Source organism: Anoplopoma fimbria, chromosome 1 (assembly GCF_027596085.1).
Source record: "Anoplopoma fimbria isolate UVic2021 breed Golden Eagle Sablefish chromosome 1, Afim_UVic_2022, whole genome shotgun sequence".
Taxonomy (NCBI): domain Eukaryota; kingdom Metazoa; phylum Chordata; class Actinopteri; order Perciformes; family Anoplopomatidae; genus Anoplopoma; species Anoplopoma fimbria.
In genome coordinates, this window is record NC_072449.1 from 29,197,617 (window position 1) to 29,219,143 (window position 21,527).

At 39.6% G+C, this 21,527-nt stretch overlaps 1 protein-coding gene across 1 annotated transcript; it reads left to right on the forward strand.

Moving 5' to 3' along the window:
• The first annotated feature begins 1,202 nt into the window (after positions 1–1,202).
• Positions 1,203–21,273, forward strand: hif1al (hypoxia inducible factor 1 subunit alpha, like). Its single transcript, XM_054603711.1, has 15 exons — positions 1,203–1,353; positions 8,759–8,943; positions 9,370–9,548; positions 10,767–10,851; positions 11,084–11,199; positions 11,878–12,062; positions 12,181–12,287; positions 12,870–13,017; positions 13,160–13,446; positions 14,219–14,388; positions 14,560–14,655; positions 15,707–15,864; positions 17,022–17,133; positions 17,673–17,796; positions 18,829–21,273. Exons 1-15 carry the CDS (start codon positions 1,319–1,321, stop codon positions 18,894–18,896), a joined length of 2,055 nt encoding a protein of 684 aa, XP_054459686.1. The 5' UTR covers positions 1,203–1,318; the 3' UTR covers positions 18,897–21,273.
• Positions 21,274–21,527: the final 254 nt, after the last annotated feature.

Below are 21,527 nucleotides of genomic sequence, written 5' to 3' on the forward strand. Positions count from 1 at the left end.
AGCTTGAGTTACTTTATAGATTCAGATTGCCTCCAAAATTGGTGATTTCAGTGATAATAAAATGAACAATGTTTACCTCTGTGATGTAGTGGAGTAGAAGTATAAAGAGACATAAAATAGAAAAATAAATAATAAAGTACAAGTAGCTCAAATTGGTAGCTAAGTAAAGTACTTGGCTTTATTGGTTTCCATTCATTTCCATAAAGTATTAAAACAAATTAACCTGAAACTCGCATTTGTGGGATTAAACAAAGTTTACATTCATTTAAACAAAGTAATGTTTCTGTTTTGCTGATGAATTATCATGAATGGATCCCAGAATATAAACAACTATACATGGTAAAAAGATTAATTAATGTTATGCATGAAATAATTGAGCATTTTTTCAGAAGTAGCTTGAGAAAGTACTGACTTTATATCTGCATGATGAGGGCGCTACGTCACATGATGAGGGCGCTACGTCACATGATGAGGGCGCTACGTCACTCTGCTCTGTGATAAGCCACGCCCCCTCCCCCCTCCCCCTCCCCCCCCCTCCCCCGATCATCTTGGCCCCAAAAATGGCGACGTGACTCGGATTTGGTTCATGAACGCGTCAAGCTCCCGACAGACATCAACACCGGAAACCAAATACCTTTAAAGAAATAAAAGCTCTGTCAGGGGGAAATAATAATAATAATTATTATATTCCTTTATTGATCAAGTGTTGCAGCAGTTTTTATAATTATAATTTATAAATAATTTATAAATATATAAGTAATTATTCTGTGATCTTATGGCCTTCTTTTCCCCTCTCTCTCCCTCTATATTGAAGATTGTGAACAAACATAATTTATAATTAGTATAAGTATTTATAATTTTATATAATTTATAGCACAATTCTTTACACAATTTCTGTGTGTAAAAAAGTAAAATATGACACGTAAATAAATTAAATATTAAAGATAAGTTGTCTTAACATATTAATAAACTCTAACATGAAAAAAAGTAAATATAGTTTAATCAGGGACTACAGAAAGTCATTCTTTATTTTTATAATTTTTGTTTTTTTCTTTTATCTAATTTTGAATTATATATAGTTTAAAACAGGATGTTGTATGTTCATCTTTTTGTTTGTGTTTAATTTACAAAAATGTACATTTCTACTAGAAAACATTAAAGTTTGTGAAGGCATGTTTCCTCCCGGAAGCCTTCCAGCGGAGCACACATGACGCGGGTTCGACCGGAAGCAGCGTCCTCACAGGTGCGCGCTTGACCCAGCGGACGGTTCTGTAAACAGAGAAACAAAGAGCAGAACCTGTGGAGCAGCTCAGAGAACATGGAGGACAAAGAGGAGACCGTCGTGGTCCAACGGTGAGACGGGTTATTAAATGTCCTTTCATGTGTTTGTTTCCGTGTTGTGTTCCAGCCGTGTGCTCACTGGTTCTTTACGGCTCACTGGAACTTTCCCAGTGAAGAACCAGCAGAGACCAGGGTCCGGTCTGTGGGTTCTGTGGGTTCTGGTCCCAGCGACCATGGGACAGTGTGTGATTTAGATTTCATGTTTCAGATGTTTCATTATTGTTGCTTTAATGCATTAATATGCATAAACCAATAATATAATATGCATTATTATAGAATGGGCCATTCTCAGTGTTTCTACTCTGTATCTACTCGTAATGTAGGTAATGACACATGATACAGTAGGGTTCTTGTTTGTTTGTGCCTCTCATAGTGAAGTACTTATGTTCTCAGGTATGTTTTTATGTTGTTCTGTCCACATCCTGCATTAGTAAGCTGTGCTGTCTGTACAGTGTACTGTGTTGTTGTGATGTCTGAAGTCCACAGCAGCCTTTGTTCCTGCTTTATCATCAGACCAGAGACACAATGAGACAGCTGGAGTGAGATAGTGTCCATGTGCAGACTGTGACTTTGTGTTTTAATACTACATCCAGAAATGGCTTATAATTAATTAAAAGGAAACCTGACACACTGTAAAAATGCAAAGTAGAGCAAAATAATAGTTCCTCTTAGCTCAATGATACTTCTGCTTATTTAATAGTAAACGCTAAAAGATGCAGCTGAGTCGTTTTCTAGAAGGATTAAGTGAAGAATGAAACATTTTCAAAGGCTAAAGACTTAATATTCTCACACCTTATTATGACGCAGCATGTGAATATACATGTTACTTATTGTTTGGCTTTATGTCTTGTGGGAATCTGTATCTCAACCAGCTGTCAAACAGCTGTTTTCATCCACACATTTGGTGCAGATGTATTGTGTTCCACGGTGAGAGTGTATGGTGGCCAGAGAGGAGAAAATGTGGTAGTACGAAGACTAAAGTCTGTATATACAGTGGGGCAAAAAAGTATTTAGTCAGCCACCAATTGTGCAAGTTCTCCCACTTAAAAAGATGAGAGAGGCCTGTAATGTTCATCATAGGTACACTTCAACTATGAGAGACAGAATGAGAAAAATCCTGAAAATCACATTGTCTGATTTTTAAAGAATATATTTGCAAATTATGGTGGAAAATAAGTATTTGGTCAATAACAAAAGTTCATCTCAATACTTTGTTATATACCCTTTGTTGGCAATGACAGAGGTCAAACGTTTCCTGTAAGTCTTCACAAGCTTTTCACACACTGTTGCTGGTGTTTTGGCCCATTCCTCCATGCAGACCTCCTCTAGAGCAGTGATGTTTTGGGGCTGTCGCTGGGCAACACGGACTTCCAACTCCCTCCACAGGTTTTCTATGGGGTTGAGATCTGGAGACTGGCTAGGCCACTCCAGGACCTTGAGATGCTTCTTACGAAGCCACTCCTTGGTTGCCCGGGCGGTGTGTTTGGGATCATTGTCATGCTGAAAGACCCAGCCACGTTTCATCTTCAATGCCCTTGCTGATGGAAGGAGGTTTTCACTCAAAATCTCACGATACATGGCCCCATTCATTCTTTCCTTTACACGGATCAGTCGTCCTGGTCCCCTTGCAGAAAAACAGCCCCAAAGCATGATGTTTCCACCCCCATGCTTCACAGTAGGTATGGTGTTCTTTGGATGCAACTCGGCATTCTTTCTCCTCCAAACACGACGAGTTGAGTTTTTACCAAAAAGTTCTATTTTGGTTTCATCTGACCATATGACATTCTCCCAATCCTCTTCTGGATCATCCAAATGCTCTCTAGCAACCTTCAGACGGGCCTGGACATGTACTGGCTTAAGCAGGGGGACACGTCTGGCACTGCAGGGTTTGAGTCCCTGGCGGCGTAGTGTGTTACTGATGGTAGCCTTTGTTGCTTTGGTCCCAGCTCTCTGCAGGTCATTCACTAGGTCCCCCGTGTGCTTCTGGGAGTTTTGTTCACCGTTCTTGTGATCATTCTGGCCCCACGGGGTGAGATCTTGCGTGGAGCCCCAGATCGAGGGAGATTATCAGTGGTCTTGTATGTCTTCCAGTTTCTAATAATTGCTCCCACAATTCAGTCTTCCCAGCCTGGTGCAGGTCTACAGTTTTGTTTCTGGTGTCCTTTGACAGCTCTTTGGTCTTGGCCATAGTGGAGTTTGGAGTGTGACTGTTTGAGGTTGTGGACAGGTGTCTTTTATACTGATAACAAGTTCAAACAGGTGCCATTAATACAGGTAACGAGTGGAGGACAGAGGAGCCTCTTAAAGAAGAAGTTACAGGTCTGTGAGAGCCAGAACTCTTGCTTGTTTGTAGGTGACCAAATACTTATTTTACCGAGGAATTTACCAATTAATTCATTAAAAATCCTACAATGTGATTTCCTGGATTATTTCCCCCCATTCTGTCTCTCATAGTTGAAGTGTACCTATGATGAAAATTACAGGCGTTTCTCATCTTTTTAAGTGGGAGAACTTGCACAATTGGTGGCTGACTAAATACTTTTTTGCCCCACTGTAAGTGAGCTACCCTTGTATTCCAGTGATTAATCTGCCTAAAAATGTAGATTTTACCGTTTTAGTTCGATGTTGTGTGACTGTTTGTGTTGATGTCCAGTGTAGCTGTCTATATTTGGATATGCATTTTGGGCTTTGAACCATTTTGAAACCACAACCGGCAGTGTTAAATGGAAACACTGAAGCTGGAAATAGCCATGGGAGTGGACTTACTGCTTCCTGTGGGAGGAACGCCAGCACATACACGACCTGAGAGGACCCCACTCAGCAGGTGATGAGAGAGCCAGCTGTTGAACAAACTGGTACTCAAACTTAGTTTGATGTGATTTCAATACATCAAGGGGAAACAAAAGATTACATTTCTTTGTATTTATTTTGGAAGATGTGGTTCATGGATCATAATTATTTCTGTGATGAGTAAAATGCTTTCCATCTTCTCAAATGTGATTTTCAGCTTGTACTGAGGAAATCATTGGCCGATTATTGGTTATTGTGAGTTTCATTACTGATAAACACAAGCAGTCATTCAATATCTTAGTCTAAATTAAACCCACTCTGTGATAGGGGAAATTATGTCATGTGCAGACATTCAAAGCTCTAGTTTTGGTTCTTGACAGTTTTCGACACATTTTGTTCAGTACCCAGTAAACGTATGTGTGTATTTCATTCTTAGAGAGGGAACATGATGAGATGCTTAAAACAAGAGGCATGGACACTGAAGTCAAACTGGTATCTTGCTGACTTGCTGACTTTCTGACTTGTACTTGACATCAGATTTTGATTTATCAGTGTGGATATCATCGAATATGATCAATATGAGGCAGTTTGTGTTTTGCATACTGTGTTATGCTGCACCGATGAATCAACACTAAAGCCCTGTGTGAACCTGGAATTATATATTTCGGTTGGATTCCATTCAAATGTGGATGAGAGTGATGATTTCCCACTACCCAAGCTGACTTCATCAAAAGTCTTCTTTGTGTCCAATAATCCAAACCTCAAAAGATATTCTCTATATCATCACATAAGACCAAGGAAAGCAGCAGATTCTCACAAGGTAGAAGCTGGAACAAGATATTTGGCATTTTGGGCCTTTTTTAGACCTCTGTAAATAACATGTGTGTAGGTGTCAAAAATCTCAATTTCCCAGTGTTCATAATGAAGAGAAAGGGTGAACGAGGGCGATGTGAACACAGCTCTGATTTAAAAAAAAAAAGTTTTAGCTTTTGTGACAAATTGCGAGCTTCATGTTTTCTTCACTCACACTGATGAACTTCCACGGCGTGTGTTTTCAGGGTTTCTCCAGTCTGTGTTTTGGCGAGCTCAGTGGGAAGTTCAGAGTTTAATATATAACGTACACAGGAATGTGAGATGTCTGGTATGTGTGTGTGGGTGTCCCCTCTCACACACTTTTACTTCAGTAACCACGGTTTGTTCTCCAGCCTGCAAACACACACACACACACACACACACACACACACACACACACACACACACACACACACACACACACACACACACACACACACACACACACATTGAGCAATAAGAAATGGTGGCCAACATTCAGCTCTGTTCACTGAGGAGGTACAGTGTGTTCTCTAAAGCTCCTCCCACTAGGCTCTCTTGTTGATGTTGTGTTTTAGAGAGGGACATAGTGTGTGTTTAATGGGTTAATATTAGCAGCAGTATTATTTACACTGGTAGTAGTACTATTAGCAGGAGTAGCAGCAGCAGTTTTATTGTCAGCAGTTGTAGAAGCCCTCTGAGATCAATGTGTGATTTTTTTAAAATATAACTTCAATGAATCTTCCAGTCATGTTTAATATTTCCATTAATGTGCCAATTATGTTTCTTCCATAAAATGGTGAAAAATGGATCCAAGGTGGCATCTTCAAATCACTCGTGTTGTCTGATCAATTTTTCATAAATGCCTGGAACACCAACACATATTCACATATGACTGGCTGCAGGCATTGGAGCTGTGTAAAAAAACAAACAATATTTTTCCTACAATTATTTAAAATTCATGTAATAAATAAAAAAAACCTGGAAGTCGAAGATACTTTGCAATATCACAATACCACAAACATCACAGCAGTGTCAGACAATCCATCTTGAAGTCATTCCTCATGTCAAAAGCCAAATATGGTTCAATTTACCTTTTATTGATAGAGCAATGGTTCCAAACCTTTTTAGGCTTATGAGGCCTAAAACAAAGCTTAAAATACTCGTGACCCCTTGTCACAAGTTATATATGTCTAATAGTTATGACCAGTTCAACCAATAAGTATGTGATATGTACTTTTTTATAATGTGTCAGGGTAGAATATGTAAATTTAACCAGTAATTTACAGGAAAAAGAGTGATGGAGGGGAGGACGGGTTTAAAACGTCTCCTCCTGGCGCGACGTTCTGCCCCAGCACGGCATCCCCTGTCTCCTCCTCCTCAGCTCACGGGGAACCTCGGTCTCTCCTCCGGCAGCAGCGGCGCGTGTCCCTGAGCGCTAACAGCTGACCCCTGTATTAACAAAGGGGGCCATGGCTGCGGGAACAGTCACGGAGGTGGAAAGTGCAGAAAACTCAGATCTTCTTTCTGATGGTGTAAATCATTGAATGACCCCTTAACCAAGAAAACATTCCCAGGAAAGTGAGGCCACTGTGGGAATAAAGTCTCTATGATCATGTGGAAATCTTTAATGTGTAACGTGACAAAGCTACAGTTGGAATATTTGGATGTTTTGATTGCATGGACCGTTCAAATGTGTAAGTCCTCAGCAGCAGTTTGAAGTGGGTCTGTCTTTGTCTTGTGATGATACATTACATACCAGCATGTTGGGTATCAGACTGGTCACATGACCTTTTTATATAAACTGTGTGTGGTGTGGTGTCCTCTGTGGTATTTATGAGGTTCTGGCTGCTGAGGAGTTATTTCTGAACTGGTATTCAGCTGGTGTCTTGAGTTGGATCCTCGTTGTTTTGTGTTTAATAATGTATGTATGGAGTCCAATATGAGTTACCAAGTCACCCTGGCGGTGGTACGGTAGCTGATACTTCTGTATGTCTTTCCAGACGGCAGCAGGCTGAACATTATGTGGCTGTGGTGGGTTTTGTCTTTAAATATTCTTTGAGCTCTGGGCAGGCCACCCTTCTCACCCATTGTAGAGCCCTTCTGTCCTGGGCCGAGCAGATCCCAAGCCAGTTTGTAATGTTTGCAGTCAGGATGCTTACTGTTGCTCCTCTTTAAAAAGTAAACAAGAACTCGGCATGGGAATTTTGCCTCCTTTAGTTTCCTTCAGAAATACAGCCGTTAATGAGCTTTGTCTACCAGGATGGAGATGTGTGAGGAGCATGTCAGGTTGTTCTTGATGCTGATTACTGTTCATTTTCTCCACCTCAGCTCCATTGATGTAGACAGAGGTGTGTGTCTTTGCCTCCTTTTTTCTAAATCAACAATCATCTCCTTGGTTTAACTGACGGTGAGCAGTAGGTTGTTCCCTGAGCACCACTCTGAAGGTTGTTGATTTCCTCTTTATATGAAGTGTCATTGTTGTTTGTAATCTGGCGGGAGTCGGTAGTGTCTGCAACAACTGCAGGCCATTTTCACACTCAGATTGGTATAGATAAGGTTAACAATTGGATAATTTTCCTTTTAATTTAGGCTTGCTGCTGGATTGCCTTTTTATAGTTTTGAATTTTAATTCTACTATTCTTATTTTTAGTTTAATTTACCTTTTATTATTATTTAACTATTATATTTTCCCTGTTAACCTTATTTCTGTCCATATGTGCTGCAACAGGTGAATTTGCCCTCTTGGGGTCAGTAAAGGTTTCTCTGAAGTTAGTTGTGTGTGAGTTTGTTTCCAGAGAGGCGTAATATTCATTCTGTTTGGTTTTCTGTGTCTGGTTTGATGTGACTGTATCTCCACCAACTGTGTGTTTTTGTGTGCGCGATTGAGAGAGAAATTAAACCCTGCTTTTGACTTGTCAGCACATGTTTTTCATGGGATGGATGAAGAGAGAAAAGAGGGAGGGAGGGAAGGAGGACCTGGACAGTCTCCCAGTAGCTGAAATAAACAACATTCTGTTCTCCTCAGCTTTGGACATGTTTCCCTGTTTTTTCTTTCAGCTCTGTTCCCACTTTTTAAAAAAACATCCAGGAATGTCCTTCGAGCTGAACTCTCTGGTCATCTTCCCCAGAGATGGACGATAGAGGGTTCAAGATTTCAGTTCAAGATGCTGGACTGAGACTTTAGTGGGTTACAAGACAGTGATAAAATAGTACTATCATTTGATTAAGATTTTCTCTGTTGCCTTGTGGTTGATGTTTTTTGAAAATAGACTTATAAGAGTTCTGATTAAGAACAGTATTCTGTTGTTGTGGTACCCCTCAGAATCCATATAATTCAGCTTTAAAGAGGAAAACTGAGCTTGGCAGAGCAGCAGAACGTCAGGGTTTAAAGTCCCTTCCATTTCTTTATTTGTTTACGTTATTTACGTTATTACTGAACTTGAATAGTTCATATGTAATTCCTTGTAAAGACAAATGTGTTGTTTTGATGAATCATGGTTGTAGAGCTCAGAGCAAAGTGTTAACAGCACTAAACATGTGACGAGTGGGGCGTGACCCTGGACTCCTCACTGACGTCTGCTTTTCTGTTTTTGTCCCACTTTAACTTTTGTTTTTCTCTCTCCGTCTCTGCGACCTCCCTTCACTTCCTTTTTGTTCCTCTCATCTGCTTCACTTCATTCCATCACGTTCTCCTTTTTTGGTTTCCTCTATTTTACTTTCTTCTTATTCTTCTGTCCCGGTCTATCTTCCTCCTCCTCCTCCTCCTTCCTCCCCATCTATCCCGTCGGACCAGTTCGGACCAGAGGAAGCTGCGTTCCCGTGATGCGGCCCGATGTAGGCGGAGTCAGGAGACGGAGGTGTTTTATGAGCTGGCCCGCACTCTGCCGCTCCCCCGTCGAGTCTGCACCCACCTGGACAAATTGACCATCGTGAGAGTCGCCCTGAGCTTCCTGCGGATGCACCACATCCTCCAACCCGGTAAGAAGCACATCTTCAGATGGTCGTACGTCCCAATGGAACCTGAACGTTACACAGTTTTTGTTTTTTCATGATAGTAATGCCAACTATAGTATATAATGTTTGTACTGTGTGTCTCAAAAAATGCTGTTTCATTTAAAATGTTTGAGAGAAATGAAGTCCTCAATAATAAAGGGCCAAAGCTGTCTTTTTATTATTATTATTACTGTTAATGCATTTCTTAATACTTTGGTTGAGTTTATTATGAGGTCCAAAAATATGACAACAATTTGTCCAACACTGGATAATGGGTTAACTTAAAGATTAACAGTAAGCTGTCCTCCACATATGATGTAGAGTTACAGTAAAGCAGCGTGGTCCATGAAAATCCAACAGGCAAAAACTGTTCTGTCCGTAATAATCACCTGGTGTTTTTATTTACTGCAGGTGAGAATCGGAAAGAGGAGTCTGAAGAGGAGGAGGAGGAGGAGGAGGAGGAGGAGGAAGAAGATCCAATGGATACTTTCTATCCTCAGGCGCTGGCCGGCTTCATCATGGTGATGACGGAGGAAGGAGACATGACCTACCTGACAGAAAACGTCAGCACACACATCGGCATCACACAGGTACACCATTGAACACAGACAGATTTCAGCTTCAGCAACATTAGAACAAAAACAGAGTTCCCAACTCCCAGTTCTGCTGCTGCTCTGTGTGACTGATGAGTCAGCATCAACTTTTTGTTTGCACCAGTGATCGGCACAGGGGTAGTTTTCTCTTAACACTCTGTAGCACAAGTAAATGTGGGGAATCATCACTTTAACTACAAAGAAATAGACAACTTTTTATTCCCCTTCATTCTCTTAAGCTTAATTTAGAGATGCAATTTAGAGACCGATCCGATATTAGGCACCATTATTTCAATAAATAACATCCAAATAACAGCTATTGCTATCTGCACTGAAAAAGAGGAATTGGTAAACGTAAGAAATTGAAGCACTTGTTTGACAAAGTGCAAAGTATTGACAAAGTATTGTTTTCCATTATAAATCTAACTAGAATTTAATCAATCTATTCATCTTTCATGCAGGTTAGTGCAGTTCAAAGTGCTTCACAGATGACCGACAAGCCAAAAATAAGACATCAGATAAGACAAATGCAACTCAGCAATTCGACAATTTGAGACCAATTCACGTTAGACAATCAAATGATAAAAAAGTAATAAAATATAATTAAAAGCCATTATAAAACTAACAGTATTGAAACATCGTGAAACTAAAATATAGACTAATAAAGTAGAAAATAAATGAATGGTAATTGATTAATGATACTAGTTATGCCTGTTCCTTAAACTGGAGTCTTTACTGTAAGCCTCTGGGGCAGTATGTGACTCACTCTGAGTAACTTGAGCAGAAAGAGAAGCCTTTAATCTATTCTTAGCTCTGTTTGGGATCAGGTTTGTCATTGAACACAACTAGGTTACAATAAGTGCATACAGGAACACAGAGTGAAACCTGCTGTGGAGCTGAAATGATTTAACCCAACAGTGACCAGATTCAGTTCCCTCAGCAGAGATTCAACACACCATCTGCCAATGATTTAATTCAATCTAGAATATATTAATTCATCAGCACCATGATTAATTGTTAAATGAAATAAAGTGATTCGGTCAGGAATTATGAGTATGGATGAACCTATAACCAAAGCAGCAGTCATACCAGATACATGATGGTACTAATATACATGCATAACATACATAGTTACATAAACAGTATAATGAAAAGTGTTTCAATTGCAGCTGGCTTTCCAACCACAACTGACTTCATACTGTTTGTTGTTTACAGCTGGAGCTGCTGGGTCAGAGTATCTATGACTTTGTTCATCCGTGTGATCAGGAGGAGCTCAGAGACCTGCTGACTCCACGTCCAGGTCAGACCACTTTTTATTATCAACAGAAATCCTTAAAAACAGACGGGGTTCAAGGTTTCCTCTTGGGAACCAAACTGGACTAGTAAACATAAAGCATGGACCTGCGTTAATGTTTAAAACACACACCCACGTCTTTGTCCAAGAACGTTTTCTACATAGTTCTGTCTTTTTATGAATGATAAACATTTTAAGTTGATTAACCGCGTTAGCTTTGTGTTCATGCTGCTTTCAGGTTCCAGTAAGAAGACGTTGGCAGAGCGGCCGAGTGAGAGGAACTTCTTCCTGCGGATGAAGAGCACTCTGACCAGCAGGGGGCGCACCGTCAACATCAAGTCTGCTACCTGGAAGGTGCAGTGTTACCATGGACACAAAAAGCCAAACAGCTACTGTCCACACACACACACACACACACACACACACACACACACACACACACACACACACACACACACACACACACACACACATATATACCAACTACACAGCAGCAGATCCCCAGGTGGTGCTTATTCATACTCGATGTAACAGCAGAGAGGAATGTTTTCTTTAATTGTAATGAAAAAGTTCCGGAAGCATCCAACTCTTTCCAAATGCTACAGCCTAAAGACTTCAGCTTCAAGACTCAAGTATCACTCAGGTGATTAAAAATAAAGACTTCTAAATCAATGTGAGCCTGGACTTATAAAACAATGGCAAATAAATAAGAGAGTGATGGGAATGCTTTGCAGAACAACACAGCTTGTGCTTAGGCCTCTGCATTGAATGGACTTGGTGTCAAATGATCCGAACGAGTGTCTTTAAAGACTTGTTACATGACGCCATCTTGATGCGCACTGCTCAAGCTGGTGCAAACAGCGGTGGTGGGTGGGGCAAAGCCAAATCTAGAATTTACCAATCAGAAAGAGTTTTCTACTTGTTATGTGGGAAAACCACGTTAAACAAAATATCGATCTTAGCAGAGTTTTTTTTTACATATTTTAAAATGTGTCTGGAGGGACCTTTGATCCTCCCTCTTTGGATCTGCAGGTTCTCCACTGCACTGGTCACATCCGTCAGCTGGGCGGCGGCTCCGCGTCGCCTCCTGTGGGCGGAGTGATGACTCTGCTGTGCGAGCCCATCCCTCACCCTTCCAGCGTGGAGTTCCCTCTGGACACGCACACCTTCCTCACCCGCCACAGCATGGACCTGCACTTCACACACTGCGAGGGCAGGTAGAACGACCTTTGACCTCCCTGTTGATGGGAGGCATGAGAGAGAGGAAGATATATTTATCCCTGAACCTTTTTTGTTTTGTATTTAAGTTATTTTCTTTTATCTTCCTGTTTCCAGGGTGACAGAGTTGGTGGGATACAAACCTGAAGATCTGATTGGCCGCTCAGCCTACGAGTTTCATCATGCACTCGACTCTGATCACGTCAACAAGAGCATGCACACACGTGAGTTACAATGTGTGTGGATGTGTGTGTGTGTGTGTGTGTGTGTGTATGGGTGTTGTACCAGAAAAATGACTGTATATTTAAATACAATAAATTCAATACTAATAGTGATTATAAACAAAGCAGCATTGTTTTACTCATTTTAGTTTTCCTTGAATATACTTATATTATATAAAACAGTATTTGTAATGTATATAAACATGTTGACCTACTATTGAAGTATTTATTACTAATAAATGCTGAACCTTGTGTCTCCAAAATGTTACATCTTCAGGAGCTTCTGTAAGAGAACGAGCATATTTGAGCATATATTTTTCGCTACATTTGCATGTCTGAATTATTTTGTTTCAAGGAATGTAGATTATTTAAACCCACATTGGAATGTGTCACATTTTAATTGTAAATTTAAAACATGAGATTTGCACAAAAATGTTATAACTTCTGTAAACAAACCGGACAGAGAATGAGTTAGCGCACACATAAGCAGGGTTTTGTCAATGCTACAATCTTCTGGTCCTTCATGAATGAACCTTGTGTTTCTGACCAATCTCTCATTTCTGACTCTGTCCCTGTTTGGTGTAGTGATGTCCAAAGGTCAGGTGACTACCAGACACTACCGTTTCCTGGCGAGCAGTGGCGGCTTTGTGTGGGCGGAGACTCAGGCCACCGTCCTCTACAGCAGCAGGACGTCTCAGCCCGAGGCCGTCGTCTGCCTCAACTTCATCCTCAGGTGCTTTTAAAGTATTAAACTAACGTAACATAGAGTCCATTGTAACAAAGAAGGATCCTTGAGAAGGATGTCACATAACAGATGCAGCAAACTCCTTCCCCTACTCCTTCTTCACCTCCAACCTCGTCCTCCTCTCCTGCAGTGCTGTGGAGCAGCCGGACCTCGTTTTCTCCGTTGAGCAGGTCGGTTCTGGCCAGGCGTCTGAGGCTGAGCCCCAAACAATGGCGGTCACGCCACAGGATTGTGGGAATTCCGACATCAGCGACTCTGACTCCGATGGCGAGTGTCTCACCAGCTACGGTCTGACTAAGGGCGCAGGTTTGAATCCCTCCAGTGCTGCAGAGCTCTTCCTCAAACTGAAGGAGAATCCGGAGGACCTTCTCCAGTTGCCTCCCGAGGCCGGAAACGCCATCGTCCCGCTGACAGATGGTGAGACACAACAAAGATATTTATATTTATAAATATATATCTATTATCTCATTATCTGGCCAAAATGGGAACTAGCTATTGTTAAATTTACACGTACATAAATGTTGTCCTTTTGTTCAGTCAGTAGTATGCTGTCTATACTGGACTAAAATCGATTACGATTCGATTGTTGGTTTATAAAGCATGTATGATCGTTGTGTTTGCTATATTATGAACCATCCAGATCTCTGAGGTCTGCTTTCTGTCACCTCAATCAAAACTAAACACGTCTTGCCTTGCCTTGAAGAAAATACAAGCTAAATGCTAACATTAGAATGCTAACATGCTAGTATTCAACTATAAAATATAAAAGCTTCAAAATTCACCCCCTCCTCTCCGGCTCAGTGAGCGAAGTAGAGAGACGGTGGTCGAGCGAATTGAGGACAAGGCTGTGAAACATGAGAATAAAACGTTATTTTTTTATTTGTTTCACATCGGTAACGATCTAAAGCACAAATAAACACGTAAACAACTCCTCACAAACCTGTGCAAAGGCAGCGGATTTTGAACAAATGCAGCCCAAAGCCATTAAGAAGTTTTATCTTACCATGTCCACCACCTAAGTGTTAACCTGCTAACATTGTTAATTAGAAACACAAGGTACTGCTGAGACTGATTGGAACGTTTTGAGTCTTGCAGCCATTTATTTATACTTGTCCAAGTAATGTGTCTTAGAATAAAACATAATTGGGGTTGTATTTAAGAGTCTCTTTGTGTTTTCTGTGTCTGTCAGATTTTGTTGAGCTGTCGTTTGCCAGTCTGCCCAGTCCGGACTCATTGCCGGACCACCCTCAGGACCTGTGCTCTCCACAGCTGCGACAGCTCCTCTCACCCATCTTCAGCACCATCACTCCACCTTCATCATCATCCTCATCACCGGCCTCTCCACCTGATGTTGAGTTGGTAAATACAAGCCCTACATCTATTTTAAACTGGATTTAACAGTTAACTCAATTCAATTCACTTAGCTTTATTGGCATATGCAAAAACAATACATTAAATACACAGGTGTCATATGCAGGTTTTACTGATGTAGGTTTGCTCTGTCTTTATTCGTTCTGTGTTAACCCTCAGAGTCCCTGTGAGGAGGATGTGACGGACACCAGCAAGGTGGAGAAGTTCTTTGCTGTTTGGCCAGAGGACGATCAGAAGAAAGAGGAAACACTGGAGGTAACAGCAGAAAACATGATCAGTCTTTGTCATAAGACCATGTTTTTTGTCTTTGCTTCAGCTTATGTCACGACCCAGCTCTAAGGGGATGACAAAGACTGGAGACACATGGGTATACTGAACAAATAAAGTGGTTTATTAACCAAAAAGTAAGTAACTAGAAGTCACATAAATGGATGGGAGGAATCTGTAGTGCGGGTTAAATGTGCTGCATTGGTGTTGTGCTGTTAATGCAAAGAATCGAAACAAATAGACACAACAAAGGTACGGAATGAGAGGAGATCTGCCCACAAATGATTTCTGCTGCCCAGTTGTATCCGATGCCGCTGATTAATCCTCAAACAGGCCTGCAGCCAGAGCCACAGACAGAGATTACCTCTTGCAGCCCAAACACACTGTGTAACTGTTTACATCACTTTGAACAGCTACTTCTACAACTTGCTCTGTTCACTTCATAATAGTGGAATCATATTCTGACCTGCGTATGGCACAACTGGGACAAGAATTTTTACGAAAAATTTGACCCTCTTATCTTTAGTATTTTGTGGAAATTGGTCAAAAACGCAGAGCATTAAACATCTATCAAGGTCTTGAGAAAGGATTCAGGGAAACTAAACAGCAGCAACAAAAACAATTCTCTGGGCAGCTAATATGGCCAACATCTTCACATTAAAAATTCAACATGAGGAAAAACATTTTCCATTAACTTTGAGCTTGAGCATCAAGTATCATGATGTCAACACAGAATCCACCTCCTCTCGTCCTTTCTTCTTTAATGAATAAAGATAACTTTAAGATAGATATAACATAAAGAGGACTTTAAGCTATTAATGATCGATCAGACAGTGTCAAGATCTGCTGGCTGTAAAAACAAAAAAACAGTGTAGACCGCTGTAAAACATATTGATGCTTGGGCGTTAAAATGTATTTGGGAAAAGGAAAAACCCACAAATGTTTCTCTAATATTTCTTCAGTTGTTTGTAGAAATCTAAATGTTACCTGTTTTTCCCTCTGGCTTTAATTTCCTGTCCGTCTGTCTTTTTTTGTGTAGATGGGGGTGATGGATCTGGACATGTTGGCTCCTTACATCTCTATGGACGATGACTTCCAGCTGACCGTCCTCAGTCTGCCGGAGGAAGCAGACAATCCTCCGTCTTCTTCGTCTGAGCCCTCAGCTGTGAGGCCTGAGGTCACAGTGAGCAGGAAACGGTATGATGGGATACTTCCCTCTGTACACTCACGTTTTAGGGATTGTTATTAGTATAAGGAAGCCACTGACTGACCTCAAAGGATCATACGAGGTGAATAAAAGTAGAAAAATAAGATGAGGAAACAAATGCAATATAGATATTTAAGGAAAAAATGCAAAATCTGTCTTTCCAATCTTAAATGTGTCTGTGTAAGAGGTTTTAATAATCCGTCAAACAGTTCTAAATTAATTTTGTGGCATTTTTTAGATTTTGGGAAAAGATTTTAATAAAAAAAGATTTACAAGAGGAAAAAGGAAACAAGTGAAGCATATTTGATTTATTTGTGAGCGGCCATCGTGAAATTTCAGACATTTTCATGTGAAGTGTTTCACTGCAAAATAAATGAGATAAACAAGCATACCATTTTGCCCCAAAATTATTATTAGCATTTAATACTAATGCTGTAATAATTCCTATTACATATGAAATTACAATCTTTCTCTACACAGTGTTTCATAAGTTGAGACTTTATCTCGTAGATCATGAATGGGAAGCTGCAGTGTTCATTCCACACCAGAAAACAACATTGTTGACAAACAATTATTATTTTTTTTTGCTATTGCCTCAGGCATGATTTTGAAAACAGGGCTCATATTGTCCAAACACTACACACAAGTCACGCAAGCGCACACGCAAGCAGCAAAATGCCGAAGCTCTTCTGCAGAATGAAACACTCAAAACAGTTTAGATAATTGTGCATTATGTGTCATTTTACTGTATTAACAATTGGATAAAAAAAACAAACCTGTATGACAACTTTGATATAAACAGACTTTTCCATTTAGCGGGACACAAAATGTAAAGTTTATAATGAGGGTGGCGCCACAGGAAAGACCATGTCTTTATCTAAATCAAAAGGGTTTATCCTTTGTATTTAAAGTCCAAGTCAAGTCTTTTATTTGATATTTTCAAGTCTTAAGTCATCAAATTTGTGATTGGAGTCCACACCTCTGTCCTCAGCTCTACTTTGGGCTGAATTTTAACATAAGCAACTTATCGTACTTTCTTAAGTGCAGGTTAGGCAAAGTTTATAATGCAAGTCTTAAAAATTCTGCATTTAAAAGAAAGGCAGAACATGTTTCACAAATGTTAACGATCTCCCTGTCTCTCCTTTAGGACTCATAACCCAGATGAGGAGACGCCGTCCCAGCTGATGGTTCAGGACAAGAGATGGAAACAAGATTCTCCTTCGATAGAAGAGGAGCTTCTTCTCAGCCACAGACTTCTGGTGAGTGATTTAAAAAAAAAATGCTTACCTGGCACCTTTTTTCAGAAGTTTACATTGCGCTTTAGAGAATGAAAGAGAAGAGAAGAGAACTTTATTAAAGATTCAACATTTACCTGGATCGAGGTGAAACACAGTGCTGACTGTCAAATGAAACATTTGATTCAGTTTTCAGGCTGATTGTTACAAAGATGCTTTCACTCTGAAATGTTCCACTTTATAAATAGTAGACAGGAAGCAGAGAACATCAGCAGTCATAAGTGAAATAATGAGCGTATTAACCTGTGCCTGAAACTTTGATCACTGTGAATCAAATATCAATATTCAATCAATATTTCAGTTACATATATTTACTTTTCTCTAATAACTCAATTTACAGGAGCTTATCATTTATATCATCTTTTAAAAAAAGGGAGCTTAAAATGTGCAGATTTCACCCCAATTGATGAAAATTGTGCAAGATTTTTCCAGTTTTATTCATAACAGCTTTCACTTTAGTCTTCCGTGGCTCCCTCTGACCTTTCTTTATACTCCATCTTCAGAGCTGTCTGGAGGAAACCGACCAATCAGATTTGTTCCTGGACCCGGGTCCTGGAGGGCGAAGTCAGCTGCTCACAGACAGAGACCCTGTTTTAGGAGGCACACATGGACTCTGTGATACTGCAGGTAAGACACACACACACACACACACACACACACACACACACACACACACACACACACACACACACACACACACACACACACACACACACACACACACACACACACACAGTTACAGAGAAACAGCAGTGATTCAAAAGCCTCATACTTTTAAATTAGATAGGGTTCAAATGAAAACAGTTTTAAATTCAGAGGGCCACACAATTATGCCTTTTTTTTTTTCTTTTTATAGCACACGGCTATTACTTGACTTTTTCATGACATTCTGACATACTACATTCTGACATAATATATTATGACCTTCATTATGTTTTCGGGTTGTCCGTGATTATCTCAGGAAGGCCTGGGGGGGATTTCTGGACTTGAGGATGAACTGATTAGATTTTTGTTGGGCAAATGTCACTTTGACCTCACAAGACATTTTTTGGTCATAAACGGAGAATATATATACATATTATGACATTTTCATTGTCTAAAAGGATAACAAACATGAAGTAATGATATTTTGCACAGACATGGATGTAAACTGCAGCTGGACTAGTTGGTGGAGGCATGCAACTGAGAGGCAGTAATTTAATGGTTACTCTAAAATGATTTTTTTTTAATGCCCTTACCATGTCACACTATAGTATGAATTTTTTGACAATGAGGTTTAAATCCTTTTTTAATGACTTTTAAATACCATACTATGACCTTTTATGACTTTACACTACTTATTTGATCTCTTTTTCTCAATTTCTTTCTAAAGAATGTGAGTGATTGTATTTACATGTGACCCAGAACACAATTAGACTTAGTCCAATCCTACTGTGAGTTTTGCCTCTTATTATTTATAATTGATCCTACACAGATCAAGTATGGACGTGGACTGTTAGCTGATTGGAACTAATCCAGATTGGAATATTAAAATCAGGTGTAAATGAATTCTTAAAGGGCCATACCACCCAAAATCTTTAGAATATCAAACATCCTCTGCAGGTAGGCAAGGAGGCCATCATCACTCCTCTAACGCGTTTATGCCACTCTCTTTTACAGCTCTGATGAGGAACGCATTCACCGCTCGTCCACCTGACCTGTCGCCGCCGCTAACGCCCATGACTTGACAGAGCTCCTTTTCCAATCAAGAGTTGCCGTGAAGTTCTGCACTCAAACCTCCGGACGCAAATAAAGCCTGACGCACGCTGTGTAACCACGCTGTGAGGTCCGACGTGACCTCCATGCTTTTTTAGCCGAACCAGGAAAGGTCCAAGTAAGAACTGATGACAGATTGTGAAGAAGGTAGGAGGTACTGCAGTCTCAATCGTTCATTTAATGTGAGAAACCAGCAGGTGTCCGGAACTGTTTCTCTGTGCAGCTAAATGGAATTCATCCCAGCTTTCACAATTATCACATTTAATCCGTTACAGTGTCATTATTCAGACATGATGCACAGGATCTCCCATAGTGCTCTGCTTTAACTTTGAGCCAACGTCCGTCAAGTATGAACAGGTGTATTCTTTTTTTTATCAATCTCTCTGCCAAGAAAAACAAGACAAGAAAAAACATCTTGTGAATATCAGTGGCAGTGTTTATTTTAGTGGCATGTTTTTACCGTTATTTGTATTCTTATACGCTCTGAACTATTATTATGTGTTATCCAAAACCATGTTGGTCTCATGCCGTTTGTTTTAATCTACCTGTGGTGCTAGCTGGGCGGGGTTTACTTTATCCAACGCCCCCTATAAGAGTAATCACATGTTTGGTGGCAGACTGGTTGTGTTTACCACAGAGGAAACTAAGTGAGCTAAACAAATAAATAAATGGTTTGGTTTGTCCTTTTTATTATAATTAAATCAAATTAGGAAATAAAATGGGATTACAAACAGATAAAAGCAGTAAATGTTTTTTTTAAAGTAGCAACAGCTTGTTCATGCACACTTTAGAAATGCATTCAAAACATTAGTAATGTCTCAAATATGAGTTTGATTTTATGACCTAAACATACTAGAGTAGACTTGTATTTTACAGTTGTATCATTTGATGAGTATATCGTATTGTGTGTCATATGGTGATGCTACTACACTTATTATTTGGCCTTATACTTCTTGTTGTAATCTATAAATAAACCCTTAAACTGCCAACTGTCCGAGTTCAATTTAAATGATCTATTTTTTGTTTATTTCAAACAAGTTCTTTGTGGCTTTTATCATTTTCTTTTACAGTTTTATCCTGTTTGCATTCTTAAGCTAAAAGCTGTTGAGAAGAAGCTCGTTCGGGGAGAAGTCGCGCTGAACGTTTCATCTTCCCAGAAACGGAAGAAATCATGTGAATGTGCCGTGAAGGGTTTTAACTAAAACGCAAAAATGGAAAAACAGCCAACAACCTTCAATAGAAATATAACTATGCTGGTAAAAATGTGCTTCATTTCCTAAAAAAATAGTAGTGGGCATAGGTAAAGACAAAGACAAAGTAATAGGAAAACATTTAGAATTTCTGATTGTTAACACTGTCTTTAAAAAAGCGGTTGAGCCTGGTATAACAGCTGCTATTAACAACCAAAACAACAGATAGATCTATAAATGCTAATATGGATCATCAATGATCGGCAATTAGTGTCGGCGGCAAAAAAAAGTGACAAAGGCTTCCTTTTTTCTTTTGTGCCGATCCAATCCGTGACTCTGATCCATGACACAATCCAACCGTGAGTTTTATCATCCGTTGTACCACTACTCACCAGTGTGTAACAATTTCATCAAGTCACACACTGGTGACTTGAAACCAGTGGTGGAAGACGTACTTAGATTTACTACTTTGCATTAAGTACCAAAAGTAAATGTACTTATTATTCAGGATGGCCAATTTCAGATTAATATATATAGTCTAGAGGGTATTGCTAAATTAAAATAAAAAATACATTCATGTGGTGATCACTTTCAAGTTGCAGCTGGTAATGGTGTAACTCATTTTATTCATATACTGCTGGGTAGCTTAACCTTTAATAAAACATAATACTGATTCATTTGATTAGTTAGTCTGTTTGGAATTATTTATCTGACTTTGCAAAGTAACTTAAGTTATATCTAGAGTATTGAGGTATCCACTTAAAATGTCCGAGGCACACCTCACCCATAATTATTTTAAAGAATTAATTGATTTATCGAATTGAATATTAAACAAATACCTTAAACATTGTGCAACATTGTGTAACTGTGGTACGGCGGCACACAGCAGATGAACGTCTGTTTTTTTTATCTAACACCTGCTTTCTGCAGAGTGAGAGCATGAAGCTCGACCCTAAAGCACAGCCTATAAAGCCTTCAGTGGTTCAAGCACCTGACTGACACTTACACAAGTGAAATGTCAAAACTACTTTTAGCCATGGAGCCTAGAGAGTATTATTTCAAAGTGTTGTTTTTATTTTATTTTATTTCTGACTCCTTCAGTATTGATGCATTAAGTTTTATTCTACTCAATAAGTCATTGTTTATTTCTCACATGTTACTGAGCTAAGAGTAATTTTGAATCTGTCATGATTTTACTTTTCATTCTTTGATTTTTGTTTTATTACTGAGTGATTAATTCAAAATGAAAATGTTGAAGTGATTTTCATTCATGTATTAATGTGTAATCCCATATGCTCTTGTAATCATAATTGGTTAAAATGAGTAAATGAGATAATCTTGGTTTTAAAAACTTTGGTCTGATCATTGTCAGAGTCAGCAAAGGAAACAGGTGGTAAGTGCAGATTTTTGCAA